The following is a 21,059-nucleotide window of genomic DNA, read 5'->3' as shown; positions in this document are numbered from 1 at the left end:
CCCCCCCCCCCCCCCAACCCTCTCCTCTCAGCACGCGCACTGCGCGGCTGGTCTGCGCGGCGCCCGCCCTCCGGCTGCTGGCGCGCCTGGAGACCGCGCTGAACGGCAACCTGGCCGCCATCGACGCGCTGCTGGGCGCGCCCCTGCTCCTCCCCGCCCCCGCCCACTACGCGGCCTCGGCCTTTGCCGCCGGCGCGGCGCCGCAGCGCGAGGGCCTGCTCCGTGGCCTCCTGCACGCCCTGACCTGGCTGCGCGCGCTGGTGGCCGCCTTCGCACCCGCCGCGCCGCCGCCGGAGCGCGAGAAGGTGCTGGCCCGGGCGGAGGCCTGCGTGCGGCTGGAGGCGCTGCTCGGGGGCCTCCTGCCCCTGGCGCCCCCCGGGTTTGCACTCGGGGAGGGCGACGCGGCGGGCGCGACCAGCGGAAGCCGCAAGCGGGGCGCGCCCTCGGGCGCGCGCAGCGGGGCCCGCAGGGCGCACAGAGCGCCGCTTCGTGGGGTGGCAGCCCGGGGAACCGCGACGCCGGAGGCCACCGCGACGCCGGAGGCCACCGCGACGCCGGAGGCCACCGCGACGCCGGAGGCCACCCCGCCGCCCTCCCCGCCAGCGTCGTCCACGCCAGCGCCGTCGCTGCCGCCGTCGTCCCTGCCGGCACTCTCAGGGGGGGGGCTTCTGACTGCGGCGCGAGTCCCCTCGACCGGCCTGTGCAGCGTGACCCTGTCGGATGTGCTGGACGGCCTGGCTCCCCTGGACGTGCCGGGCATCCTCGTCCTGTCCGCCAGCTGCGACGCGGCCGCGCGCCCGGCGGCGCTGGCCTACCTGCTGAGGGAGGTGCGGCGCGGGCTGTCTTCCGGCGGGGAGGTCAAGTATGTCCTGGGGTGCGGGGTGACTGGCGGCCTGGAAGGCAGTCTCACAGGGCTCCTGCCGGCCATCGGCAAGCACATGCGCGGCGCGCAGGCCATCCTCGACGCGAGCGAGGAGCCAGCGTGAGTTGGGTGCCTTGGGGCGGTGTGGGTGTCATGGCGGGCTTCGGTCTGGAAGGAGGTGAACGGAGTGAGAAGGTGTGTTTTACGAGAGCGAGTTTGCAGTGCTCATGGTGTGGGTGGGGATGCACACCCTGCCACGGTGCACTGCTCCGTTTCATCTACATGGCCTGCTCTCCTGCAGGTGCACGAGTCCACATGAAGCCGTGGCGGAGGAGGATGCCGTGGCATGCATGACGCCGCATGCCCTGGACAGGCGCTGCGCCGCCCAGCGGTGTGTGACAGTGTGGAGTGGGACGGAGCCTGAATGCTCCGAGTCGACTGATGAGCTGCATGCAGGGGTGACCGGCTCTCTGCCCGGCAGAGGGGTATTGCGTCGAGCCTGACGTCGCAGCAGGCCCTCCCCTCCACCGTCCCAAGCCCACCTCCCGGCCCTTCCCCGCAGCGTGCTGATGGAGTGCGTGGAGATCATTCTCCAGGTGCTGCGTGGCACTCAGCGCGGAGCCAAGGGATCACCGTCGCCGGGCGTCGCCGTCACAGGGCTAAGCGACGTGTTGTCTGCCCTCGACCTGGGAGGTGCGGGGATGGGGCGGAGGCGGGGGGGCGGGCGAGGGGTGAAGGAGGGGTGTGTCTGGCTGGCTGGCTGCTCATACCCTGGGGCACGCCGCTCAGCTCAGCTTCATGTCCTCGTGACCTTGCTCTGAGCTCGGGACTGGCGCCATGTGCTCTCGCGTGCCTGCCTGCGGCCTGGACTTTCACTTTCACACGAATGCCTCTTGGAATGGGTCCCCCCACTTCACACACAGGCACGGGAGACTGCGCTGCAGAGGCCGCATCCCGCTCCTTCATACAACTCCTGGAGACGGCCTCGTCGCTCGCAGAATCTGAGCAAGGCACGGCACCCACGCCCGGTGCTGCATCGGGCAGACAGGCCCTGGTCTTCCTCTGGCATGTGCTGGAGATCCTGCAGATCCTGGCCGGTGAGGCTGGCGTGCAGTGATCCATGAAGGCGTGCATGGACTGCTTGCTGGGGAAGCGAGGTTGAGGGTGGCCTCAGCAGCTTTCGGCAGGGCGGGGGGCACCATGTGTGATGTGTTCAGCATCCCCACCTCGGTATGTGCTCGACCCCATGTCGTGTCAGGAGGCGGCCCGGAAGGAGCTGCAGGATACGAGGTCATGGCAGGGTCAGACCTGGGGCAGATCATCCACGACGGAGCACGGGAGGGGCTGACCCGCGACCTCTGGACAGCGGCCCAGGTGCAGGGGGGTGGAGGCATGAGTGCTGGGAGGGGAAGAGGTACTGGTGCGGTGGGATACAAACATGTGATAGGCCTGCTGTACGACGCTGAGCATGGGATTGCGAATCACAGAACCTCCCATTCACCCTACCACTCATGTCCTCACGCTCCCCCTCACCCCTCTCACTACCCAAACAGGCCCTGCAGAGTCCATCCATCCCAGTGGCAAAGTCCCACCCGCTCCTCCTGCCCGGTCTGCTCAGCATGTACCTGTCCCATGCGACCCCCCGCATGGACGCCATCCAGGAGATCGCACGGGATCTCCTCCCCCAGGTGCCGGGCGTGGTCTCCGGCAAGCTGGCGCACCAGCCGGTGTCCGGTTGGCCCTCCCTCTGCGGCCACACCCTGGTGCACTGGTACCGCGCGGCCCTGGAGCACCTCCAGGTGGGCGGGGGCGGGTGGGAGACACTGAGGCTTTCATCGGAGGGGTTCTTGAGATCGGTCTCGACCTGCGGATCTTTCGGCCGGCACCTGCCAAGATTTTAGAAACCTTCTGGGGTATTTTGCTGTTCCAGAAGCCCGCAGCCTCGCCCAACTCACCGCTGGACCCACCTTGCTCATCCAGAACAAGCATATCCCTTTGGTCATCGCTCCCTCACCTCACAGGCGGAGTGGGACGCGGCAGTCTGCTCGGCACAGGCAGAGGAGAAGAGGGTGAAGACAAGTCCTGGACGTGGAGATTGGGAGGACACTATTGCCCACCACCGGCGGTGTGCCACCCTGTTTGCCAGCCTCATGTCCCTCGTCAGGGTCCAGGATCGGCGGCCCCAGGTGGGGTGGGGCAGGTGGGGGTTGTAACTTGGTCTCATCTTGCTGTGCATGCGGCAGGCTTGCCTGTACTCTCATGTCCTCACGCTCCCCCTCACCCCTGTCACTACCCAAACAGGCCCTGCAGAGTCCATGCATCCCAGTGGCAAAGTCCCACCCGCTCCTCCTGCCCGGTCTGCTCAGCATGTATCTGTCCCATGCGACCCCCCGCATGGACGCCATCCAGGAGATCGCACGGGATCTCCTCCCCCAGGTGCCAGGCGTGGTCTCCGGCAAGCTGGCGCACCAGCCGGTGTCCGGTTGGCCCTCCCTCTGCGGCCACACCCTGGTGCACTGGTACCGCGCGGCCCTGGAGCACCTCCAGGTGGGCGGGGGCGGGTGGGAGACAATGAGGCTTTCATCGGAGGGGTTCTTGAGATCGGTCTCGACCTGCGGATCTTTCGGCCGGCACCTGCCAAGATTTAAAACCTTCTGGGGTACTTTGCTGTTCCAGAAGCCCGCATCCTCGTCCAGCTCAACGCCACACCCACCTTGTTCATCCAGAACAAGCATATCCCTTTGGTCATCGCTCCCTCACCTCACAGGCGGAGTGGGACGCGGCGGTCTGCTCGGCACAGGCAGAGGAGAAGAGGGTGAAGACAAGTCCTGGACGTGGAGATTGGGAGGACACTATTGCCCACCACCGGCGGTGTGCCACCCTGTTTGCCAGCCTCATGGCCCTCGTCAGGGTCCAGGATCGGCGGCCCCAGGTGGGGTGGGGCAGGTGGGGTTGCAACTTGGTCTCATCTTGCTATGCATGCGACAGGCTTGTCTGTGTCGCCCAGACGCACCTTGGTCCACCCTGGAGGGGTAGAAACTACCAGAGTGATGACATGGTGTGTCGCATCCTCCACACCAGCCCTGCCACATCCCAACAGACTCTCAATCCAGCGCCTTCCATCCCCTCCCCCCATCCCCTGCAGATCATGGCTCTGGCTCTGCGATGGGGTGGCAAGTTTGTCGAGGCCTTCCTCAAGATGCTTCCCTTTTGGCGGCACCTCCTCCAGAACGGCCATCAGCCAGAGTTCCACCTCCTGGTGAGATTGAAGTGTGTACAGGGCTCTGGGCCATTCAAATCTGAGACCAAGGAAGGCACTGGTCCTGTACAGGAACCTGATCTCATCTAATCAACCTACACAATCCTCCTGTTCCCCACTTCCCCCACAGGTCAAGGACATCCAGAAGGGCACCAGGATACTGCAGATCCTGTGCGCCGAGAGCAAGATCCAGAAGCACCTCCCCGTCACATCTCAGGCCAGTCATGCGCGAATGGCATTGATAGGGCTTTGTGGTGACATCCTCTTTGTAGTGCCATGGACAACCGCTGCGTATCCGACCAGACCATGGTCTCCCACCTCCACACTCCACTGCAGGTGCCGGCCATGAAGCGGACGGTGGAGCGCTTTGTGTTCCGCATCAAGCTGCTGCTCGCCGAGACGGATCAGGCCGACGCCTTCTGGCTGGGGGCGCTGAAGCACAAGAACCTGCAGGGCCAGGAAGCGTCCAGCCAGGTGGATTGCAGGCCTGGCGTGCCGTTGCTGAGTTGGGTTCCAGCGTGGTGACCAGGCTGGGGTTTCCAAGGACCAATGGGGAATTAGTTTTACGTGAGGGCCTCTGGGGATGGTGGATGTGATGGAAGCATTCGATCTATGGTCGATGCTGACCACCCAGGCATCATCACCCCGCAACAGTTGTACCCAGAGGAGGAGGAGGAGGAGACCCCCCGGAGGAGGAAGAAGCAGAGGAAGAGCCTGCTGCAGGAGTAGAGCCCGCTGAGGGAGTTGAGGGCGAGGAAAGCATGGACCAGGATGAGTGAAAGACAGGCCTGATGTGTCTGCTGCCTCTTGAATCTCGAACCCAACGAGCTGTACATTCCCATTGCACACTGGCAGCAGCTTGCATGGCTGATCTGGGCGGCCCCAGATCAACACGTGCCAAGTCAGGGGGCGTCCGCATCGGACTGCATGGGCCAGGCGCAGGGCATGTCGGCACGCCCAGGTGGCCCCTCCTGTGAAGAGGCACGCTTCACCCAGGCGAAGCTGTGACTGCAGTCCTTGCTCAGGCGTAGTACTGCAGGGACGTCTTCTTCTTTGCCTGCACCTCAATGATGGCGTCGTTGAAGTCCTCATGCTTGATCTCCGTGGCGTCCCGCCGCAGCGCCAGCATGCCCGCCTCCACGCACACCGCCTTGAGCTGCGCGGCGTTGAAGTCGTCGGTGGAGCGGCCCAGCTCGTCGAAGTTGACGTCCGGGGAGACATTCATCTTGCGCGAGTGGATGCGCAGGATCTTGGACCGTGCCTCCTCGTTGGGGTGGGGGAACTCGATCTTGCGGTCCAGCCGGCCTGCAGGCGGTGTGGGGAGGGGGTGAGCGTCAAATGCCGGACACAGCGGTAAATGCAGCGCTCAGAGACATCGTGTGCTCATGACCTCGCTCCCGCAAGATGCACAGGCTTTGTGAATCATGGGCTGAAGGCTGCATGCCCTCAAACCCACGACCCTTGAAAACTACACCCAGGGCTGCGGTACACAAACATGGCGGCCCTCACCTGATCGCATGAGGGCGGGGTCCAGGATGTCTGGCCGGTTGGTCGCGGCGATGATCTTGACGTCGTCCTGGGAGGAGAATCCGTCCAGCTGGTTGAGCAGCTCCAGCATGGTGCGCTGGACCTCCCTGTCCCCAGACAGCTCCGAATCCCGCCGCGTCGTCCCTGGGGGTTGTGGGGAGGGGGCGTGGGTTGAGGAACGCAGAGGCCATCAGGGGAAACTGCGGGGGCCCTGCCGCGCCACCTGGTGGGCGCCTCAAGACGACACTCAGCACCCACCACCCCAGGGAGATGGACACCAGCAGCGCGCACCTATCGCGTCAATCTCGTCGATGAAGATGATGGCGGGCGACTTCTCACGCGCCAGGGCAAAGGCGTCGCGCACAATCTTGGCCCCGTCCCCGATGAACATCTGGACCAGGGCCGGCCCCGCAAGCTTCAGGAAGGTGGCGTTGGTCTGCGCCGCGCACGCTCGCGCGATCAGCGTCTTACCCGTGCCAGGAGGGCCGTGCAGGAGCACGCCCTTGGGCGGCCTGATGCCCAGCGACTTGAAGCGGTCCTTGTGCGTGATGGGCAGGACAATGGCCTCCCGCAGCTCCTGGATCTGCGAGTGTTGAGCGGGGAGTGTGCAAGGGGAATGGGATGCCAGTGGACAACACCGAGCGCTACATCCACTCAGGGCAATGCAGACACCAGGGAGGAGGAGCCTGCAAGCGGGGCACTGGAGGCGCTGCCTCAAACACACACACACACACACACACACACACGCACGCACGCACACTCCCTCTCCCCCTCTGACTCTCCAACCTGCTTATCCAGGCCCCCAATGTCGGTGTAGTCCTCGCTCGGCTTCTCATCCACCTCCATGGCCTTGACCCTCGAGTCGTACTCCGCCGGCAGCGTGTCCAGGATGAGGTAGGAGTCCTTGTTCACCCCCACCAGGTCCCCGGGCTTGAGGGTGGCAGGGTCCACCAGCCCCGCCACGGGCAGGAACACTGTCTGGCGTGTGCTGGTCTTCAGCACCACGCACTTGCCCTTCTTGGAGGCGTCCTGGTACGCGTTAGCACCTACGAATTTGTGTATGTGCGGTGGTGGTGGCGGCTTGAAAGAACGCAGGGAATGGGAGCGGGCGCCACACACACACACACAGATCCCCAGTTCCATCCCCGGGCGCCCAGTGCTCGCCAGGGTTACCCTCCTCCGTGCTCCCACGCCTCACCATCCTCCTCCTCCTCCTCGTCAGGGTCCACGTCCAGGACCTCGACGATGTTGCCCACCAGGTAGGGAAGCTGGTTGTTCAGCTTGATCTTCTCGTGATTGTCCTTGATGCGCTCAGCCAGGCCTGCCTTGTCGTGGTTCAGCCGGTTGTTCTCCTCCCGCAGCACCCGCAGCTCGGTCTCGAGGAGCCGCGTTCTGTGTTGGAAACTGATCTGAATCAATCACCCGGTATCGAGCGCGCAAGTCACCCGTCCAGGCGTCCACGATCCGCGCTCTCACCTCCGCTGAATGTCGTCTGCAGACATGGTCTTGAACTCCTCGGGCAGACCATCGTCCTGCGCCTGTTCCTCCCCGAATATCTCGTCCAATGTGGCCATCACGTGGCCCCTTCAATGGGGTCCCTGTTCAAGAGGCCCTCCTGCCGACGAAGGATCGCTGGGAGCGAGAGTGATCGGCGGGGCAACGATGACGTTCACAGACGCTCTCTGACTCTGTATCTACCCAAGGGGGTAATTGCATGCGATATAAAGACACTTTGCGCTGGCGAGGCGATCCGCAAACTCTCGTTGAGACTAGGCTCACCCAGCGGTGGTACTGCGCCCCCCCCCCCCCCCTCCAGGTTCCCATGTGGCTGACCTCTGCATCAAATTGCCCTCAAGTTTCTCACGAAACGCCTTCCATTGAAGAATATTAGCCTGAAGAGGTAGTACTAGAGCTGTTTATGATGAGAAACGTATTACAATTGGTTTGAGATCACTCGCTACAGACAAGAATGCCACGGCTGCTGTCAGGATACACCATGGAAGCGCATCCTGGCGTCTTTGTTTCCCATCCCCCAGCGTACATGATATGAAGAGATTGGGTGCCATCACAATTGTCCCCTAAGCCTGTCAGGGAGCATCGCTGCCGGTCCAGTCTGTCAAACTGAAGTCATCATTGAGGGCATCGGGGCTTGTCCAATCAAGTCTCAGCGTATGAAACTGTTTCATACAGCCATAGATCTTGCTTGTGACCTGCGTGAGTACCCCACCTTTGTGGATAAATTCAATGTTCCCCTGCTGATGGAGACTCCCCACCCCCACCCCCCCCACCCCCCCCACCCCCCCGCCAACTGCCGATGCAGTGCGCAGGGGTAGCGCGCTCGTCGTCGCGACACTGAGAGGCGCCTTGTTCGCCAGGATCCCGCTCACATTCTGCATATTCTGCCTTTTTCTGGGAGAGACTTCCCAGTTATTCTCCTGTGGAGCCTCCGCTGCAGGAAGTCGTCGCTCTGAACCCTGGCTCGGAACGCCGAGGCCGAGGACAGGGCTGGCACCCTGTCCCCTATGCCCAGCTCCGCCGTCTACCTGAACGTGTATGACCTCATAGAGCACAATGACTGGACCTACTGGTGCGGCGTGGGCATCTTCCACTCAGGAGTCGAGGTGTACGGTGTGGAGTATGCTTATGGAGGACACGAGTACGATGCCCCAGGTGCGCTCCAGGGGATGCAGGGGCCTCCAGGGTGCAAGGCTCGCGATGTCGCATTGTTGTGTCTTTCTGGCTATGCACAGGGGCCCCGCGGCTCTGCTCGAACAGGACGGCGCCTGCCCTCAGGAGCTCCTCCGTCGTTCCGAATGTCCACAGGCGTGTTTGCCACCAATCCCCGGCAAGCTCCCGGGACGGTGACGTTCCGCGAACCCGTGCTGGTGGGGGAGACGGACATGACGCCCCGAGAGGTGTATGCCATGGTGCAGGAGCTGGGCCAGATCTTCAGGGGCAACGCATATCACCTGCTGCAGCAGAACTGCAACACCTTTTCTGACGAGCTCTGCTATCGCCTGACGGGCCAGAGGGCACCCCCATGGGTAGGTTTGCCGCAATTTTGTGAGCTGCGCTTGCTCAAGTGATGAGGAGTACACCTTGTTTGTGGTACTGGATCTCTGCTCCCCTGCAGCTGAAAGGCATGGGAGGTTCACACCCACCCACTTAGTATCAAGCCTCACTCAGGCTCGCCACGCCCCTTTCCCCGTGTGCAGGTCAACCGTCTGGCCAACTTTGCGGTGTCCCTGCACTGCCTCCTGCCCCAGGGCTGGGTGCCCCCACTCCGACCCCCAACCGCCGCCCAGGCCGAGGAGCAGCGGCTGCTCGCGCCCGGTTCAGCCGACCTGGACTCCTCCACGCTGTCGCCGCCCTCACAGCAGCCCTTTTTGGTCTCGGCCCCGCAGCTCGTAGCGTGATGCATCTTGGAAAGCCCCTGGCTCCATCCCCAAACTCCCGACATCATGCGCATGGAGGGTTGGCAGCCAGGCTGGGCCAGACTGCCCCTTTCGCCCCAGGGCACCCCTCTTGCCAAACTCATGCTTGTACCATGCCTCCTTCTCGTGCAACACTTTGCCCTGCACCACACCTCTTCCCTGCTTGCCATTGCAGCTCTGCCTCCCATTCTGTGCCCCCGACGGGGCTTTGCGCCTGTAACGCAGCCAGGTTTGCTGATGCAGCGGGTGAATGCTTTCAGGGGCCTGAGCTTCTTCACTCTGCACTATATACCACGCTGCACCCCAACAGAGCTCCCCCCAAGGTTCAGGCCTTCTGGGCAAACATGCGGCCAAAGGAGTTGCGCTCGCTGGCGGCGCCCTCCCTCCTCGCCCGCGCCAGCGCCGCCCGCACCTCCTCCACGCCGGCCGCCGGCCAGCCGCCGCTGGCGCGGTCGGCGTCCGCCAGGTCGGCGTCGGCGAGACCATACTGGTGCCGACCTACATTGGCCTTGGCGCGTCGCAGCCGCGCTCGCGCGTTGTCTGGGTCGAGGGCCAGGACTTTGTCGCAGAATTCCACCGCCAGGCCGTAGTCCTGCGAGGGGGGTGGGGGGGTACCAGCGGTGGGTCGGCGGGCTGGCCGGTTTCTGTGGATATCCGCCCCACCCCTTGCGCAAGGTGCTTGCATGGGGCGGGACAAGGGGGGGAGGGTACCTTCCCGGCCGCCCAGATGGACGATTGCAGCAAAGCTTCTCGTTCTGCAGGCCCCACCCTGCATCCGTATCGCGCTGTCCCTACTTTCACGAACCTCCGCGCATCCTCCACCTCTCCCACCCAGCCGCCACTCTCATCCACCTTCACCTTCACCAACCCTCCCTCACACCCCCTTCCTTCCTAACCTTTTGCTCCAGGTGCACCGCCGCGATGTTGTTGTACACCGCCACGCGGTTGAGCACCACCTCAGCCTGGTCGGCGCTGCCCAAGCCCTCCACAAACTCCACCACCGCGGCGGCACGGGTGTAGGCCGCCAGCGCCGCCTCGTATCGCCGCGCCCGGTACAGTTCATTGCCCTTGCGCCGCTCGGTCAGCTGCGTGATGGAATGGCAAACGGGGGGTGCGTTGGTGGAAAGCGGGGAGTCAGGCGGTTGAGAAGGAGTGAGCCGGCTTCCGATCCCTTGGTCTGGGGCTGGGGGCCGCTCAGCGTCTGTATGCAGGAGCAGCACCCCTCCCCCTTCCTTCCCAGCCCCGGCCACGCCCTCGACCAACACTCATCCCCCCCACCCTCTCTCAACACCCAGCCTCACGTGCTCGTTCAGCGCCCCGACCAGGGCGTCGGTGGGCAGGCGCGCCACGCGCCGCGCTTTCCGCTGGAACTCGGCGTGGGCCTCGTGGGAGGGGTCGCGCAGTTGGGCCAGCATGACATGCTCCATCTCCGCCTCGGTCATGGACCCCGAGTCCAGCAGGGCCTGCGCGGCCGCCAGCATCTCCAGCACGCGCGGGTTGGCGGCCCAGGCGGAGAAGTCGCCGCGCGGGTCGTTGGCGAAGCTCTGCACCACGCGCCGCAGGCAGGGCGTGCGGAGGAAGGGGGCCACACCGCGCTGCGCCTCGAAGTCGGCGCCCAGCACCGCGGAGCGCAGGCCCTCCAGCTGGGCTCGCTCCTGGGCAGAGAGGGCCTGCCGCACCTCCTTGCGCTGCTGCTTCTCCACCACCGCCGCGTTCTCGGGCCGGGCCAGGAACTCCTTGAAGCTGGCCTCCTGTGTTTTTGTTGCAGGGGTGGTGGGCGGGGAGGGCCCGAGGTCGCGAGGTGAGGCTGGAGCGGAGACTAAAGAATCAGATAATGACGCTGCCGCTGCCTCAGGCTCATGCAGGGGCCCCTCATCCACACACTCTTCCACACAGCACCCAGACATGCTCACCATGGCCTTGCCCTGGTCGACGCCCATCCCTCCCTCCCTCCCCCCTCGGAACATGGGGTCGGGAGGAGGTGGCCTGGGAGATGCTCAGGGGAAGGGGGAAGGCCCGATCGGTCCGTGTGGGGCGTGCACCGTGGGGGTCAACCCTTTTGCAGGGCCTTTGACCTGCAGGGCCTGCACCAGTCTGCACAAACTTCCGGCAGTGGTCAGCTCACACCACCCAGCACCAGAACACGTGTACGAGATTGTAATGATGCGTTAACTCTGGACAGAGAAACCTAAACAATCTCCTACTGACAACGTGGGGCATCGCGGATTTGAGTTTTCCTCCCCACCCTCACTCCGTCGGGTCCCGCGGTACCGGGACCCGAGTACTGGAGAAGGGGACGGGGCGCAGACCCGACCTCCTGCCCAGCACATGACTGGGGCCGGCAGGGCCATTGATCGCCCTCCATTCATTGCATTGTTACATAGAGGGCGTCAGTGAAAGTGCCGGCGCCTGTACCCTGGACTCTCTCCTGCCACGCGAGCTCTCCCCCCACTTCAAACGAACAGGGGCACCCCGACCTCCTTCGTGCCCCACATCGTGGTAGGATTCTGCATAGGGTGCACTGTGGATTCCAGGACTCATAGTTGCGGTGTCCTATCGCCTGCATTTCCCTCGACCTGAAGTCAAACTTGCGCCATCTGCGTCATGGTGCAGACACCGCCTTCCTGCCGCCATGGAGGAGATCATGAAGAAGCGCCAGAAGGCCCTGGATGAGGCCTATGAGGCACAGTGGGATGGTGGTCGGGGATCGCACCACCCAGATTACGACCCGGAGGCCACCGGGGAGGGCGTGGTCAAGGCCTCCCGGGAGACCGAGGAGCTGTACAACGCCATCGTGAAGAACGACATCAAGACCGTGTACAAGAAGATCGAGGAGGGTGCGGATGTTAATTTCCTCTTTGGCCGAGCCTACAAGTGCCCTGAGGGGTACACCCCTCTGATGGTGGCAGCCCACAGGGGGCGCCTGGAGTGTGCCAAGGCGCTGCTGCGTGCCGGCGCCGACCCCAACTTTGTCAATAATGGCGGCGACCTGACCCTGTTCTGGGCCCTGGACGGCGGTGAGTGCATGGGGCATGCTGCAGGGTGCTGTAGTTGGAGTTCTGCTGGGAAGGGCGACCTGCAGTGTGACGAGACGGGAGTCTCTGGCGGGGGATGGCATGAGCCACGGAAGCCGCACACTTCACAGCCAACCCCCAACCCAATTGTGCAGGCGTGGAGATCACCAAGCTGCTGCATGACTATGGCGCGGATCTGGATGCCGTGTCGCCCAAGGATTGGACCCCTCTCTCGTACGCAAAGGCCAAAGGAAAGTACGGCGCCACCGAGGAGAAGGGCATCTACCCCGAGGTGGGTCCAGGGACGATGGTGGCCTGAGGGAGAATGTAAAATTGGTCCATCATTGGGATGCAGGAGAATCCACAATGGCATGTGACTCAGCACTTCTTCCCAACACGCCTTCTTCGCTACGATACAGGATGTGCTGAAGTTTTATGGGGCTACGAAGTATGGCTCTGGGCCACCAGCTCTGGGCGATCGATCGCCTCGGGAGTCGTACAACCCCCGTGGAGAGGGCTTCCTGCGTGAGAGGGGCAGCTACCAAACCCCCCAGGAGCACCCTTGAGCCTGTTGCAGAGGGATTGGAGATGCTGTGCCTGCTGTGCTGGGGTTACAATGCCGGACCACCGTCGCACGATCGCCCCATCACAGTTTCGTTGTGCTGCGCCTTGTGTGTCGACTGTCACCATTGTCAGAGGATCTCGCCAAGGATGAGGAATTGCCCGCGGGCAAACGTGCAGACAATGGGGCTTGACAGCCCGACGACAGAGACAGGCACCGCGCTTCCAGATCACATTGGCATGCAGTTGCGGCTTCTCGGAAACAGGGCACAGGTCCTCGGAGTGGGACTACAGTCGCATATAGATAGAGCGAGGCAAGCGGTCGAGGACCGCTGGGCGCATGGGGCTCGGCGCCGTCAAGCTCAAAGGGTTGCACCCTTTGCGGCGATCGCAGCACCTGCCGGGGCTCATGCAGGAAGCAAGGAGGAGCTGGGACGGGCCACATGGACCCTCCTCCATACAATGGCTGCCCAGTTTCCGGATCGACCGGCTCCCAGTCAGCAGCGCGACGTCAAGAATCTGGTGCGGGGGGCCACTGCCACTCCTTGTGGGTCGTGATGTATTCCGGAAAGACGAGGCATCAACAGATCTGTCCAGCCGTTCTACAGATCGACATCCTCACGCGCATGTATCCATGTGGCGAATGTGCAGCTCACTTCAAGGAGCTTGTAAGGTTTGTAGACAGGGGGGCCATTGATGGCCTTGGGGGCCCAAATGGCTGCCGTTGACATGCTTGCCATGACCGTCCAGAGTCCAGGTGGCAGGATCAGCAGCACACCACTCATGCCCACTCTTTCCCAAACCTATCATGGGGTAGGAACAACCCGCCGCGGGTGGCCAGTGGGCCCGAGCTGCAGCAGTACATGTGCGAGTTACACAACCAGGTCAACCAGCGCCTGCGCAAGCCGGCCTTCAACTGCGCGCTGGCGGGGGCGAGGTGGCGGGCCCTGGACTGCGACGAGGACGGCGTCGCTGCGTGCGCCATTCAACCGGCAAATTCGTCGCTTGGCGCACGGCGGTGGCCGTGGTAGTGCAGGGATTCCAAGGATTTAGACTCAGGAATCGCCAGGCAGGAGAAGTATAAGAGAAAATAAGAGGGCGAAGGAAATAGCACACTCCTCTGCCCCAGCCAGAAGTAGAGGTCAGGTTACAAGAGAGTATGTTCTGTCACTGTTGAGGATGAAGCAAGGAGTCAAGATTGGCCGCCAGCGCCCCCCCGCGCGGCCGGCACCAACCTTCTCACCGCTTCTGGTTGGGCCGGAACTGCTCGCCGACGGGTCGCTGAATGTAGCGCTTCTCCTCGTCCTCCTGCTTGGCCTTGGGCGGCTTCAGCCCCCCCAGCGCCACCGACCCGCCCTTGGACTTCTTGGGCTTCTTGCTGGCAAAGTCGCGCCAGGTGCCCACCCGCCCTTCCCGCGTCTTCTCCCACCGCCGCTCGTGGTCGCGCGCGCGCTTGGCCTCCGCCTTCTCCTGCTTGTGCTCCGCCTTGGCCCGCTCCGTCTCCTCCTCGATCCGCCGGTTCAGCTTGCGCCGACGCCACTCCGAGTTGGCCAGCACCTCCCGCGCCTTCAGCTTCCAGGCCTCGTGAAACTGGGCTGTGCCCTCGTACGTGGCCTGCACGCCCTCCGTGCCCGCCGCGTTCATCGTGGCCGCCACTCGCACCGCCGCATCGTGCTTGGCGGCCTTGCGCCAGGCCTTCAGCACCTCCTCTATGAGGGGGAGGTTGGGGGGGGGGAGGTGGCGGAGAGGGAGGGTGGGGGGGGGGGAGGGTGGGCGGGAGAGGGGAGGGTGGGGGGGGGGCCGGTGCCACGTGGGCAGAGACGCCCGCATTCGATGTGATGGGTGCAGGGGGCGAGACGGGGTTGCCCAGCAAGGCGATTATAGGATCCAACAGACACGCTGTGTCAACACTCGCCCTCCCCCACACACATCTGAAATCCCTTTTCCCCTATGCTTCACACCTTTAGCAAAGTTGAGGAAAAAGTCCAGCGTTGCCTTCTTGTCCTCGTTCTTGAGGTCCTTGAGTGCCGCGCCGATGATCTCAAAAGCGGTCTTCGCCATGGGGTGCGCGCACTTGTCGGGGTGGACCATGAGGGAGGACTTGCGGTACTGCCGCGGCACGACCTCCATGCTCGCGTCGAAGCGCAGGCCCAGCTGCTCATAGGGGTTCAGCTTGAAGGCGCCCAGGATGCGGTTGACCTCGTTGTCTCGGTCCACCTCCTTCATGTCGGAGTAGAACTCCTGCGCAGGGGGAAGGCATGCAGATTGCTAGCGTGGTAACGAGACAAGGGCGAGGGGCTGCCGCAGGCACGGCATTGCATCATGCACACTCAACACACAGGAGGGGAAAGGGGATGCAACACCCTGCCGGCGCCACTTGGCTGGGCAGCAGCCATCAACACATGTCAATGCCGCCACACCTGGAAGCCATCCTCGTGAACCCCTTGCATCAATCCAGCATTTACCTTGAGCGCCGGATCGTCGGTATCATGGATGTCTGCCGCCTCCTCCAGGGCCTGCTCCGCCTCCTCCCTCTCCCTCTGTGCAACGATGAGGGGATCCTCCTCCTCTTCCACCTCCTCAGCATCGGCTGTGGGAGGAGTTGGGACGGACTCACCATTTGTATCAGATTCAGGAGGTAGAGGAGGGGAAACGCCTGGAGGATCAGCGGGGGGTGCCTGCTCCTTGAGCGGAGGGACAGCGTCCGGGGTTATGGAGGTTAATCCAGCCTCCTCTGGCTGCCCTGACTCGGCCATTATATCGTGGAATGTTTGAAATTCGTTCAGGACAGAGCTTCAATGGTGCACCTCGCAATCGTGCTCAAGTTTTTCTCATCGACGAACCCTCCAGGACATCCAGGTCGTCGCGCCCTGGCCGCGACAAGGCGCGATGGATGGGTATATTGTTCGTCGCTGCATACATCGTGGGGCCAGGTCGTCACAAACAGTAGACCTGGACAAAGCATGTATATATATCATTGAAACTCCGAGCACTGAATATAGCCCCAGACACCCCGAGTCTGCACCCCGCATGCTGCCGTGGTCTTTGCTAGTATCCGCATATATATAAGGCTTTGCGGTCCTTCTTGCAAACTACAGTGCGAAGTCGTGTAGACCAATGTCGGGTCTCCGCGCTGCAGGCGGTGTGGCCAAGCGCTCGGCCAAGAAGGTCGCAAAAGGCTTCTCAGGTACGGTGGGTGGAGACTCGCATCTGCCAGGGAGTACTCACGCAGCATGAGGTTGTGACCTGAGCCAAGGCAGGAAACCAGAAAGGTGGAACCACAGGCAAATTCACGCTCTTTTCTCTCCCAGGCATTGAGTTCCACAAGTCCAAGGGCCAGCATATCTTGAAGAACCCCCTGGTTGTGCAGTCCATCGTCGACAAGTCTGGCCTCAAGTCGACCGATGTTGTCCTTGAAATTGGGCCAGGAACCGGTAACCTGACCATGAAGCTGCTGGAAAAGGCGAAAAGAGTGGTCGCCGTCGAGCTTGATCCGCGAATGGTGAGGCAGGGGGCAGGTACCTCCTGGTGGGAGGATGCTGTGTGTCGAGCCACTTCTGGACCAGCGCCCGGTGTCAGAGCCTTGCTGCAGGTGGCGCCCCACTCCTCCTGATCTGGTATACAGAGTGCTGAAAACCCCTCCCCTCACTACCTCTATGCTGTCTTGTCGTGCTGCTCCTCAGGTGTTGGAGCTGCAGCGAAGAGTGGCGGGGACTCCACACAGCGCCTCCCTCCAGATCATCCACGGCGATGTCATGAAGGTCGACCTCCCATATTTCGACGTGTGTGTGGCCAACATCCCATATCAGATCTCCTCCCCGCTCACATTCAAGCTGCTGTCCCACAGGTGGGTGACTTAGGGGGTTTGAGGGGCATCATTTGGCAGCTTTGGAATTCGTGGACCTGGAGTTTGGGGCATAGGATGCACCATCCACCAGCGCTTCCCCTCCAACACCCCCCCCACAGGCCAGCATTCAGGGCAGCAGTCATCATGTACCAGCACGAGTTTGCCATGCGGTTGGTGGCAAGGCCCGGGGACCCCCTGTACTCCAGGCTGACCGTCAACACCCAGCTCCTCTCCAGGTCTGTTGCGGGGATTCATTGTGGGCGTCGTCCAGCTTGTACAGTATGGATGGGGTACTGAGTGTCGGGTGTGCAGCTTTCCGAAGGTTACAAAGGCAGGCGCACGACTTGAATGCCTCGAGCTGTCATTTGGGAGCGGCTTCAGTCCTCTTTCTCCTATGAATCTCTCACTCTTTCTGACTCAAGGATCATCCTGAGGGCCCCATGTGCCAAGGCCCAACTCACCCCATGCGCTCCCCTCAATCCGCTCACAGGGTGCACCATCTGCTCAAGGTGGGCAAGAACAACTTCCGCCCGCCCCCCAAGGTGGACTCCAGCGTGGTGCGCATCGAGCCGCGCAACCCCCCTCCCCCCATCAACTTCCTGGAGTGGGACGGGCTGATCAGGCTGTGCTTTGGGCGCAAGAACAAGACGCTGAGCGCCCTGTTCCGGCAGTCCACAACGCTGCACCAGCTGGAGGAGAACTACCTGCTGAGTAACGCGCTGGTGAAGGGCGCGGACGGGACCACCCAGGACCTGGCCTCGGCGCTGGCTACGATGGCCATCGAGGCGCCGGCTGGAAAGGAGGCGGAGGAGAGCGAGGAGGAGGGCGAGGAGGAGGACGAGGACGAGGAGATGGACTTGGAGGGTGGCGCACAGCAGGCCAAGGCCGCGCAGCCGAGGAGGAAGAAGCGGGGGAGGGCCAGCGAGGAGTTTAAGCAAAAGGTGCTGGGCGTGCTGCAGGGCGGCGGCTTCAGCGACTGGCGCGCCGCCAAGCTGAGTCAGGACGAGTTCCTGGCCCTGCTCGCGGCTTTCAATAGGGCAGGCATCCACTTTGTATGACGCTGCCTGCATGGCTGCGCTGGTATCGTACAACTCTGTAACATTGACAGCCGCCACATCTGTCCTGGGAGCGTTCGACGACCCGGATGCGATCATGAGTTGACGAATCACCGTCACGTGGGCCAGCAAACATGAGGATCGGATCATGGCGGTGAAGCATGTTGCAGAGGCACGGCCCATTTGATCGTACTGAGTTCTGGGACTGGTGTTATCAAGGATTCACACACGCCATGATACTCGCCGCAGCGCACCCCGTCCCTCGAGTCACCGGCAGGGTCCCGGCCTCGCAGGGTCCATCATGCAGTCCCAGGAGGGCGATGGCAGTGAGGACGGCGTGCCAGGCTGCTCCACATGATATGGAGAGGCGCCATGCCCTGATCGGGATGCTTGGTGAGAGGATGGGGCCCCTGCGATTGGCCTGGTCGCCCATGCTGCTGCACCCCCCTCGTGCATGAGCATCATGGGTGGTATCTGCGTGCCCAGGGTATTCCGACTCCCTCCCAGACCGCTGCCTGCACCCCATGCCCTCCAGGTGCCGGCTGCCTCCTGCCCTCGGCGGCAGCCCAGGCCCAGGAACTGGGCTCCCAGGTGAGTGTGGACCAGCTGAACACATTCCAGAAGGCCGACATCATCGCTGACGTGCAGCGGCGGGCGCTCAAGGCGCTGAAGCAGGAGCTGACGGCCGCTGACGCCTCCAGCGCGCTGCGCCTCGTCCTGCACGACGCCGCCACCTACAACGTGGCCACCGGAACCGGCGGCGTGGATGGGTCCATTGTCACCTCGTGAGCGGGGGGCCTTGTTGCAGAGTGTCATGGGATGGAAGGCTGTGGCATGGGATGTGGTTGCGAGGGAGGTGGAGGGGGTTGCAGGGAGACTCCCTAGCACAAATGTTGCCCAGCCACGTACACCAGCATGCGCTGCGGTGAATGAAGTGGAGGGCATGCCATGCTGCAGCCTCCCTGCCCCACCGCAATTTGCTGTTCCCTTGCTACAGGGAGGAGCTGGATCGGCCAGAGAACAAGTCCTTGGTGCCGCTGGTCAAGCGCCTGTCCAAGGTCAAGGCGGAGCTGGATGGGCAGGCGGAGAAGCGGGGTCAGGCCCCCATCTCCTGGGCGGATCTCATCGTGCTGGCCGGCGCTGCGGCGGCCAGCCTGGACTGGAAGGCCATCAAGCTGGGCCGCGCCACCGACGCCGCAGGGGGGGAGATCATCGCCTCGCAGCTGGCCACCCCCATCCCCGTCTCGCTGGGGAGGGGGGACTCGCCGGCGCCCAACCCCAGCCCCATCATCCCTACCCCGACCGAGAACGCCAGCCCCCAGGAAGTCAAGGTGGGGCCCATGGAGGGTGAGGTGTGGTGTGTGAGAGGGGGCGTAGGCCACCTTACTGCTGGAGCATGCAACAGAGAAGGCGCCAGCAGCGCAGCAGGGGAAAGGATTATGGAGCATGGTCGGCATGCTCAGCACCTTCCCGCGACATGATTCTGCACGGACGTATGCCGCTTCCTCTCCTCAACCCAGCACATGCCTGTTGTGCCCTCAACAACCCTGCAGGACTTTTTCAACCGACTGGGCAACCCCAGCTCTGACAACGGCGAGGGTCTGTTCTCACGCAAGCCCCCCTTCTTCCCTCGGGCCGCCTTTGTGCTGTGGACAGCGGCGCAGCCAGACCCCGCAGCGGCCGAGGCGAAGCTGGCTACGGACCCGGCCTTTGCGGAGTGGAAGACCAGCTACGACCGCAGCCGGCGCACCGTCACCCGCAACAGTGAGTCGTTGGAGTTTGGTCTGGGGGCTTGATGGTGATCCTGAGTGGCACTCTGCTCTCGCAGTGTGTTTCATTGCCACTAGGTGGGATGCAGGTCCAGGAAGGTGCCAAGTTGCGCATTATGTCACCTCAAGCAGAAGCTTCCTGCTGCAGTGCCCAGCACCTCAATGTAGAACAGCCTCCGATGTCCCCCAACTGTGCCTGCCCAAACCCCTGATTCCCCCTAAACCCCTCAACCCAGACTACGAGGTGGACTTTGGCACCTACTACGAGCGCCTGGCCAACCTGGGTGCCAAGTTTGATCGCACCCGCTACCTCATTCCCCTGAAAACAGCCAACATCCCCCGGCTCTGAGGTGCTTCTCCTGTTGTACCAAGAGAAAGGTCACCATGTTGTCGTTGAGCTTACACAATACCAAGAGTCTCCAGTCACTTTGACTTTTCAGGATAAAGAAAAGTGGCAGTTTGGGCACCAGGCGCAGCTGCAGTGAAACCTCACGGGCGGCGCACCCCCTGACGCAGAACAAGGATGCATAGCACATGCCACGCCAGACCCCTCACTCGTCAGCCACTCCCTCCACTAGCTGGAAAGCGCGCAGGGTGTCGCACACCGCCTCCACCCCCGCCCCCCGCCGGATGATGGAAAAGGTCCCTGGCCGCGTCAGGTCCACCACCGTCGACCCGGTCCGATCGGTGCCCAGCACCCCGTCATCATACACCGCCTCGCACTGCGGCCAGAGTTGCTGCGGGGTGGTGGGTGAGAGTGTGGTGCCCGAGGTATGATGCGTTTGGAACGGGGCCCCACCAATCATCCCTCGACACCGTTACGCAGCCGGGTACCCCCTCCATCACCTGACCACAACATATCCGCCTCTCTTTCTCCCCACCCCACCCCCAAAATCCCCCTCCTCACCTGAAACTCGGTCACCGCCACGCTGCTGGTCTGCCCCGAGGCGTTGGCCGAGGTGAGGGCCAGCGCGCCGCCCAGCTGTCGGGCGACCGCCCGCACGAAGGCCGAGTCCGGGATTCGCACGCCCAGGCTCGCCGTCCCGCGGTTGAGCCCCGGCGCCAGCGGCGCGTCGGCCCTCCTTTCCAGCAGCAGGGTGACAGGTCCGGGGAGCAGGGCCCCCACCAGGCCGGGCGGCAGGTGGGCGGCGGTCACGTAGCGCGGCAGCGCCCGCGTGTCGGCCAGCGCGATCGCCACGGGCTTGGCGTGCCGCCGGCCCTTGACGGCGTAGAGGCGGGCCACGCCGCCCTCGTCGCGCGCGCTGGCGGCCAGGCCGTAGAGCGTGTCAGTGGGCAGCGCCACGACGCCGCCGCCGGCCAGCGCAGCGGCCGCAGCGCGCACAGCGTGCAGGGCGGCGGGGCGCACGCCGCCGGCCGAGGTGGGGGGCGGTCCTTGGGTGCTGACGCAGCGCGGCGACTCGGGCGACGCTCCGCCGTCGACCCTCGGTCCTTGAGAGCCGCTCGCCCTCGCGCGAGAGGGCAGGAAGGAGAGGTCAAAGACCACAGGGAGGTGGTCGGAGGGCAGGCTGCGGGAGGGCAGGAAGGAGCCCAGCTCGGCGGCGCTGGGCGTCGGCATGACATCGACGCACTCCAGCGCGGCAGGGTCATACCTGCAATATTGGGGAGGTTTGGGAGGAAGTGGGCAAGTGTGGTGAACGGGAGCCGGGTGGATGAAATTCTTTCCCCATTGACATCTTTACCGACCATTCATGCGTCACATCACTACTGCAC

General features: G+C 63.4%; 10 protein-coding genes across 10 annotated transcripts in view; 6 read left to right on the top strand and 4 right to left on the bottom strand.

The window, feature by feature from the left end:
- The window catches only part of F751_5820 (Fanconi anemia group D2 protein), a gene marked incomplete at both ends in the record, with an annotated part of 8,945 nt that extends 4,299 nt beyond the window's left edge, over positions 1–4,646 (top strand). The window contains 12 exons of the mRNA XM_011398339.1: positions 32–379; positions 707–982; positions 1,425–1,555; positions 1,786–1,959; positions 2,121–2,236; positions 2,416–2,661; positions 2,884–3,048; positions 3,164–3,409; positions 3,630–3,794; positions 4,008–4,121; positions 4,252–4,326; positions 4,458–4,646. Coding sequence (XP_011396641.1) covers positions 32–379; positions 707–982; positions 1,425–1,555; positions 1,786–1,959; positions 2,121–2,236; positions 2,416–2,661; positions 2,884–3,048; positions 3,164–3,409; positions 3,630–3,794; positions 4,008–4,121; positions 4,252–4,326; positions 4,458–4,646 — 2,245 coding nt within the window. The remainder of the gene's footprint in view (positions 1–31; positions 380–706; positions 983–1,424; positions 1,556–1,785; positions 1,960–2,120; positions 2,237–2,415; positions 2,662–2,883; positions 3,049–3,163; positions 3,410–3,629; positions 3,795–4,007; positions 4,122–4,251; positions 4,327–4,457) is intronic.
- A 496-nt stretch (positions 4,647–5,142) lies between these two features.
- On the bottom strand, positions 5,143–7,222 carry F751_5819 (26S protease regulatory subunit 6A-like protein; the record flags this gene model as incomplete). The annotated part of the gene is made up of 6 exons (XM_011398338.1): positions 5,143–5,426; positions 5,631–5,792; positions 5,940–6,231; positions 6,435–6,694; positions 6,847–7,040; positions 7,125–7,222. 6 exons carry the CDS (start codon positions 7,220–7,222, stop codon positions 5,143–5,145), a joined length of 1,290 nt encoding a protein of 429 aa, XP_011396640.1.
- A 948-nt stretch (positions 7,223–8,170) lies between these two features.
- On the top strand, positions 8,171–9,064 carry F751_5818 (DeSI-like protein; the record flags this gene model as incomplete). Its single annotated transcript, XM_011398337.1, has 3 exons — positions 8,171–8,318; positions 8,472–8,692; positions 8,864–9,064. The coding sequence occupies 3 exons, from the start codon at positions 8,171–8,173 to the stop codon at positions 9,062–9,064; spliced, it is 570 nt and encodes a 189-aa protein (XP_011396639.1).
- Positions 9,065–9,407: 343 nt separating this feature from the next.
- F751_5817 (Peptidyl-prolyl cis-trans isomerase D) lies at positions 9,408–11,049 on the bottom strand (the record flags this gene model as incomplete). The annotated part of the gene is made up of 4 exons (XM_011398336.1): positions 9,408–9,674; positions 9,979–10,167; positions 10,384–10,833; positions 10,996–11,049. The coding sequence occupies 4 exons, from the start codon at positions 11,047–11,049 to the stop codon at positions 9,408–9,410; spliced, it is 960 nt and encodes a 319-aa protein (XP_011396638.1).
- A 665-nt stretch (positions 11,050–11,714) lies between these two features.
- Positions 11,715–12,662, top strand: F751_5816 (Putative ankyrin repeat protein; the record flags this gene model as incomplete). The annotated part of the gene is made up of 3 exons (XM_011398335.1): positions 11,715–12,099; positions 12,252–12,388; positions 12,516–12,662. 3 exons carry the CDS (start codon positions 11,715–11,717, stop codon positions 12,660–12,662), a joined length of 669 nt encoding a protein of 222 aa, XP_011396637.1.
- A 457-nt stretch (positions 12,663–13,119) lies between these two features.
- F751_5815 (FAD-linked sulfhydryl oxidase ERV1) lies at positions 13,120–13,688 on the top strand (the record flags this gene model as incomplete). The annotated part of the gene is made up of 3 exons (XM_011398334.1): positions 13,120–13,179; positions 13,266–13,330; positions 13,475–13,688. The coding sequence occupies 3 exons, from the start codon at positions 13,120–13,122 to the stop codon at positions 13,686–13,688; spliced, it is 339 nt and encodes a 112-aa protein (XP_011396636.1).
- A 208-nt stretch (positions 13,689–13,896) lies between these two features.
- Positions 13,897–15,413, bottom strand: F751_5814 (J domain-containing protein spf31; the record flags this gene model as incomplete). Its single annotated transcript, XM_011398333.1, has 4 exons — positions 13,897–14,366; positions 14,619–14,898; positions 15,123–15,247; positions 15,275–15,413. The coding sequence occupies 4 exons, from the start codon at positions 15,411–15,413 to the stop codon at positions 13,897–13,899; spliced, it is 1,014 nt and encodes a 337-aa protein (XP_011396635.1).
- A 361-nt stretch (positions 15,414–15,774) lies between these two features.
- Positions 15,775–17,562, top strand: F751_5813 (putative dimethyladenosine transferase; the record flags this gene model as incomplete). The annotated part of the gene is made up of 6 exons (XM_011398332.1): positions 15,775–15,844; positions 15,969–16,159; positions 16,341–16,504; positions 16,624–16,740; positions 16,995–17,226; positions 17,383–17,562. The coding sequence occupies 6 exons, from the start codon at positions 15,775–15,777 to the stop codon at positions 17,560–17,562; spliced, it is 954 nt and encodes a 317-aa protein (XP_011396634.1).
- Positions 17,563–17,918: 356 nt separating this feature from the next.
- Positions 17,919–19,677, top strand: F751_5812 (Thylakoid lumenal 29 kDa protein, chloroplastic; the record flags this gene model as incomplete). Its single annotated transcript, XM_011398331.1, has 5 exons — positions 17,919–17,952; positions 18,095–18,344; positions 18,557–18,890; positions 19,113–19,323; positions 19,565–19,677. 5 exons carry the CDS (start codon positions 17,919–17,921, stop codon positions 19,675–19,677), a joined length of 942 nt encoding a protein of 313 aa, XP_011396633.1.
- A 202-nt stretch (positions 19,678–19,879) lies between these two features.
- F751_5811 (2',5'-phosphodiesterase 12) overlaps positions 19,880–21,059 on the bottom strand; it is a gene marked incomplete at both ends in the record, with an annotated part of 4,713 nt that continues 3,533 nt past the window's right edge. The window contains 2 exons of the mRNA XM_011398330.1: positions 19,880–20,065; positions 20,236–20,938. Of these exons, the coding sequence (XP_011396632.1) occupies positions 19,880–20,065; positions 20,236–20,938 (889 nt within the window). The remainder of the gene's footprint in view (positions 20,066–20,235; positions 20,939–21,059) is intronic.

The sequence above is a fragment of the Auxenochlorella protothecoides genome, assembly GCF_000733215.1.
Source record: "Auxenochlorella protothecoides strain 0710 unplaced genomic scaffold scaffold70, whole genome shotgun sequence".
Lineage (NCBI taxonomy): Eukaryota > Viridiplantae > Chlorophyta > Trebouxiophyceae > Chlorellales > Chlorellaceae > Auxenochlorella > Auxenochlorella protothecoides.
This window is presented reverse-complemented; position numbering and strand designations above follow the sequence as displayed.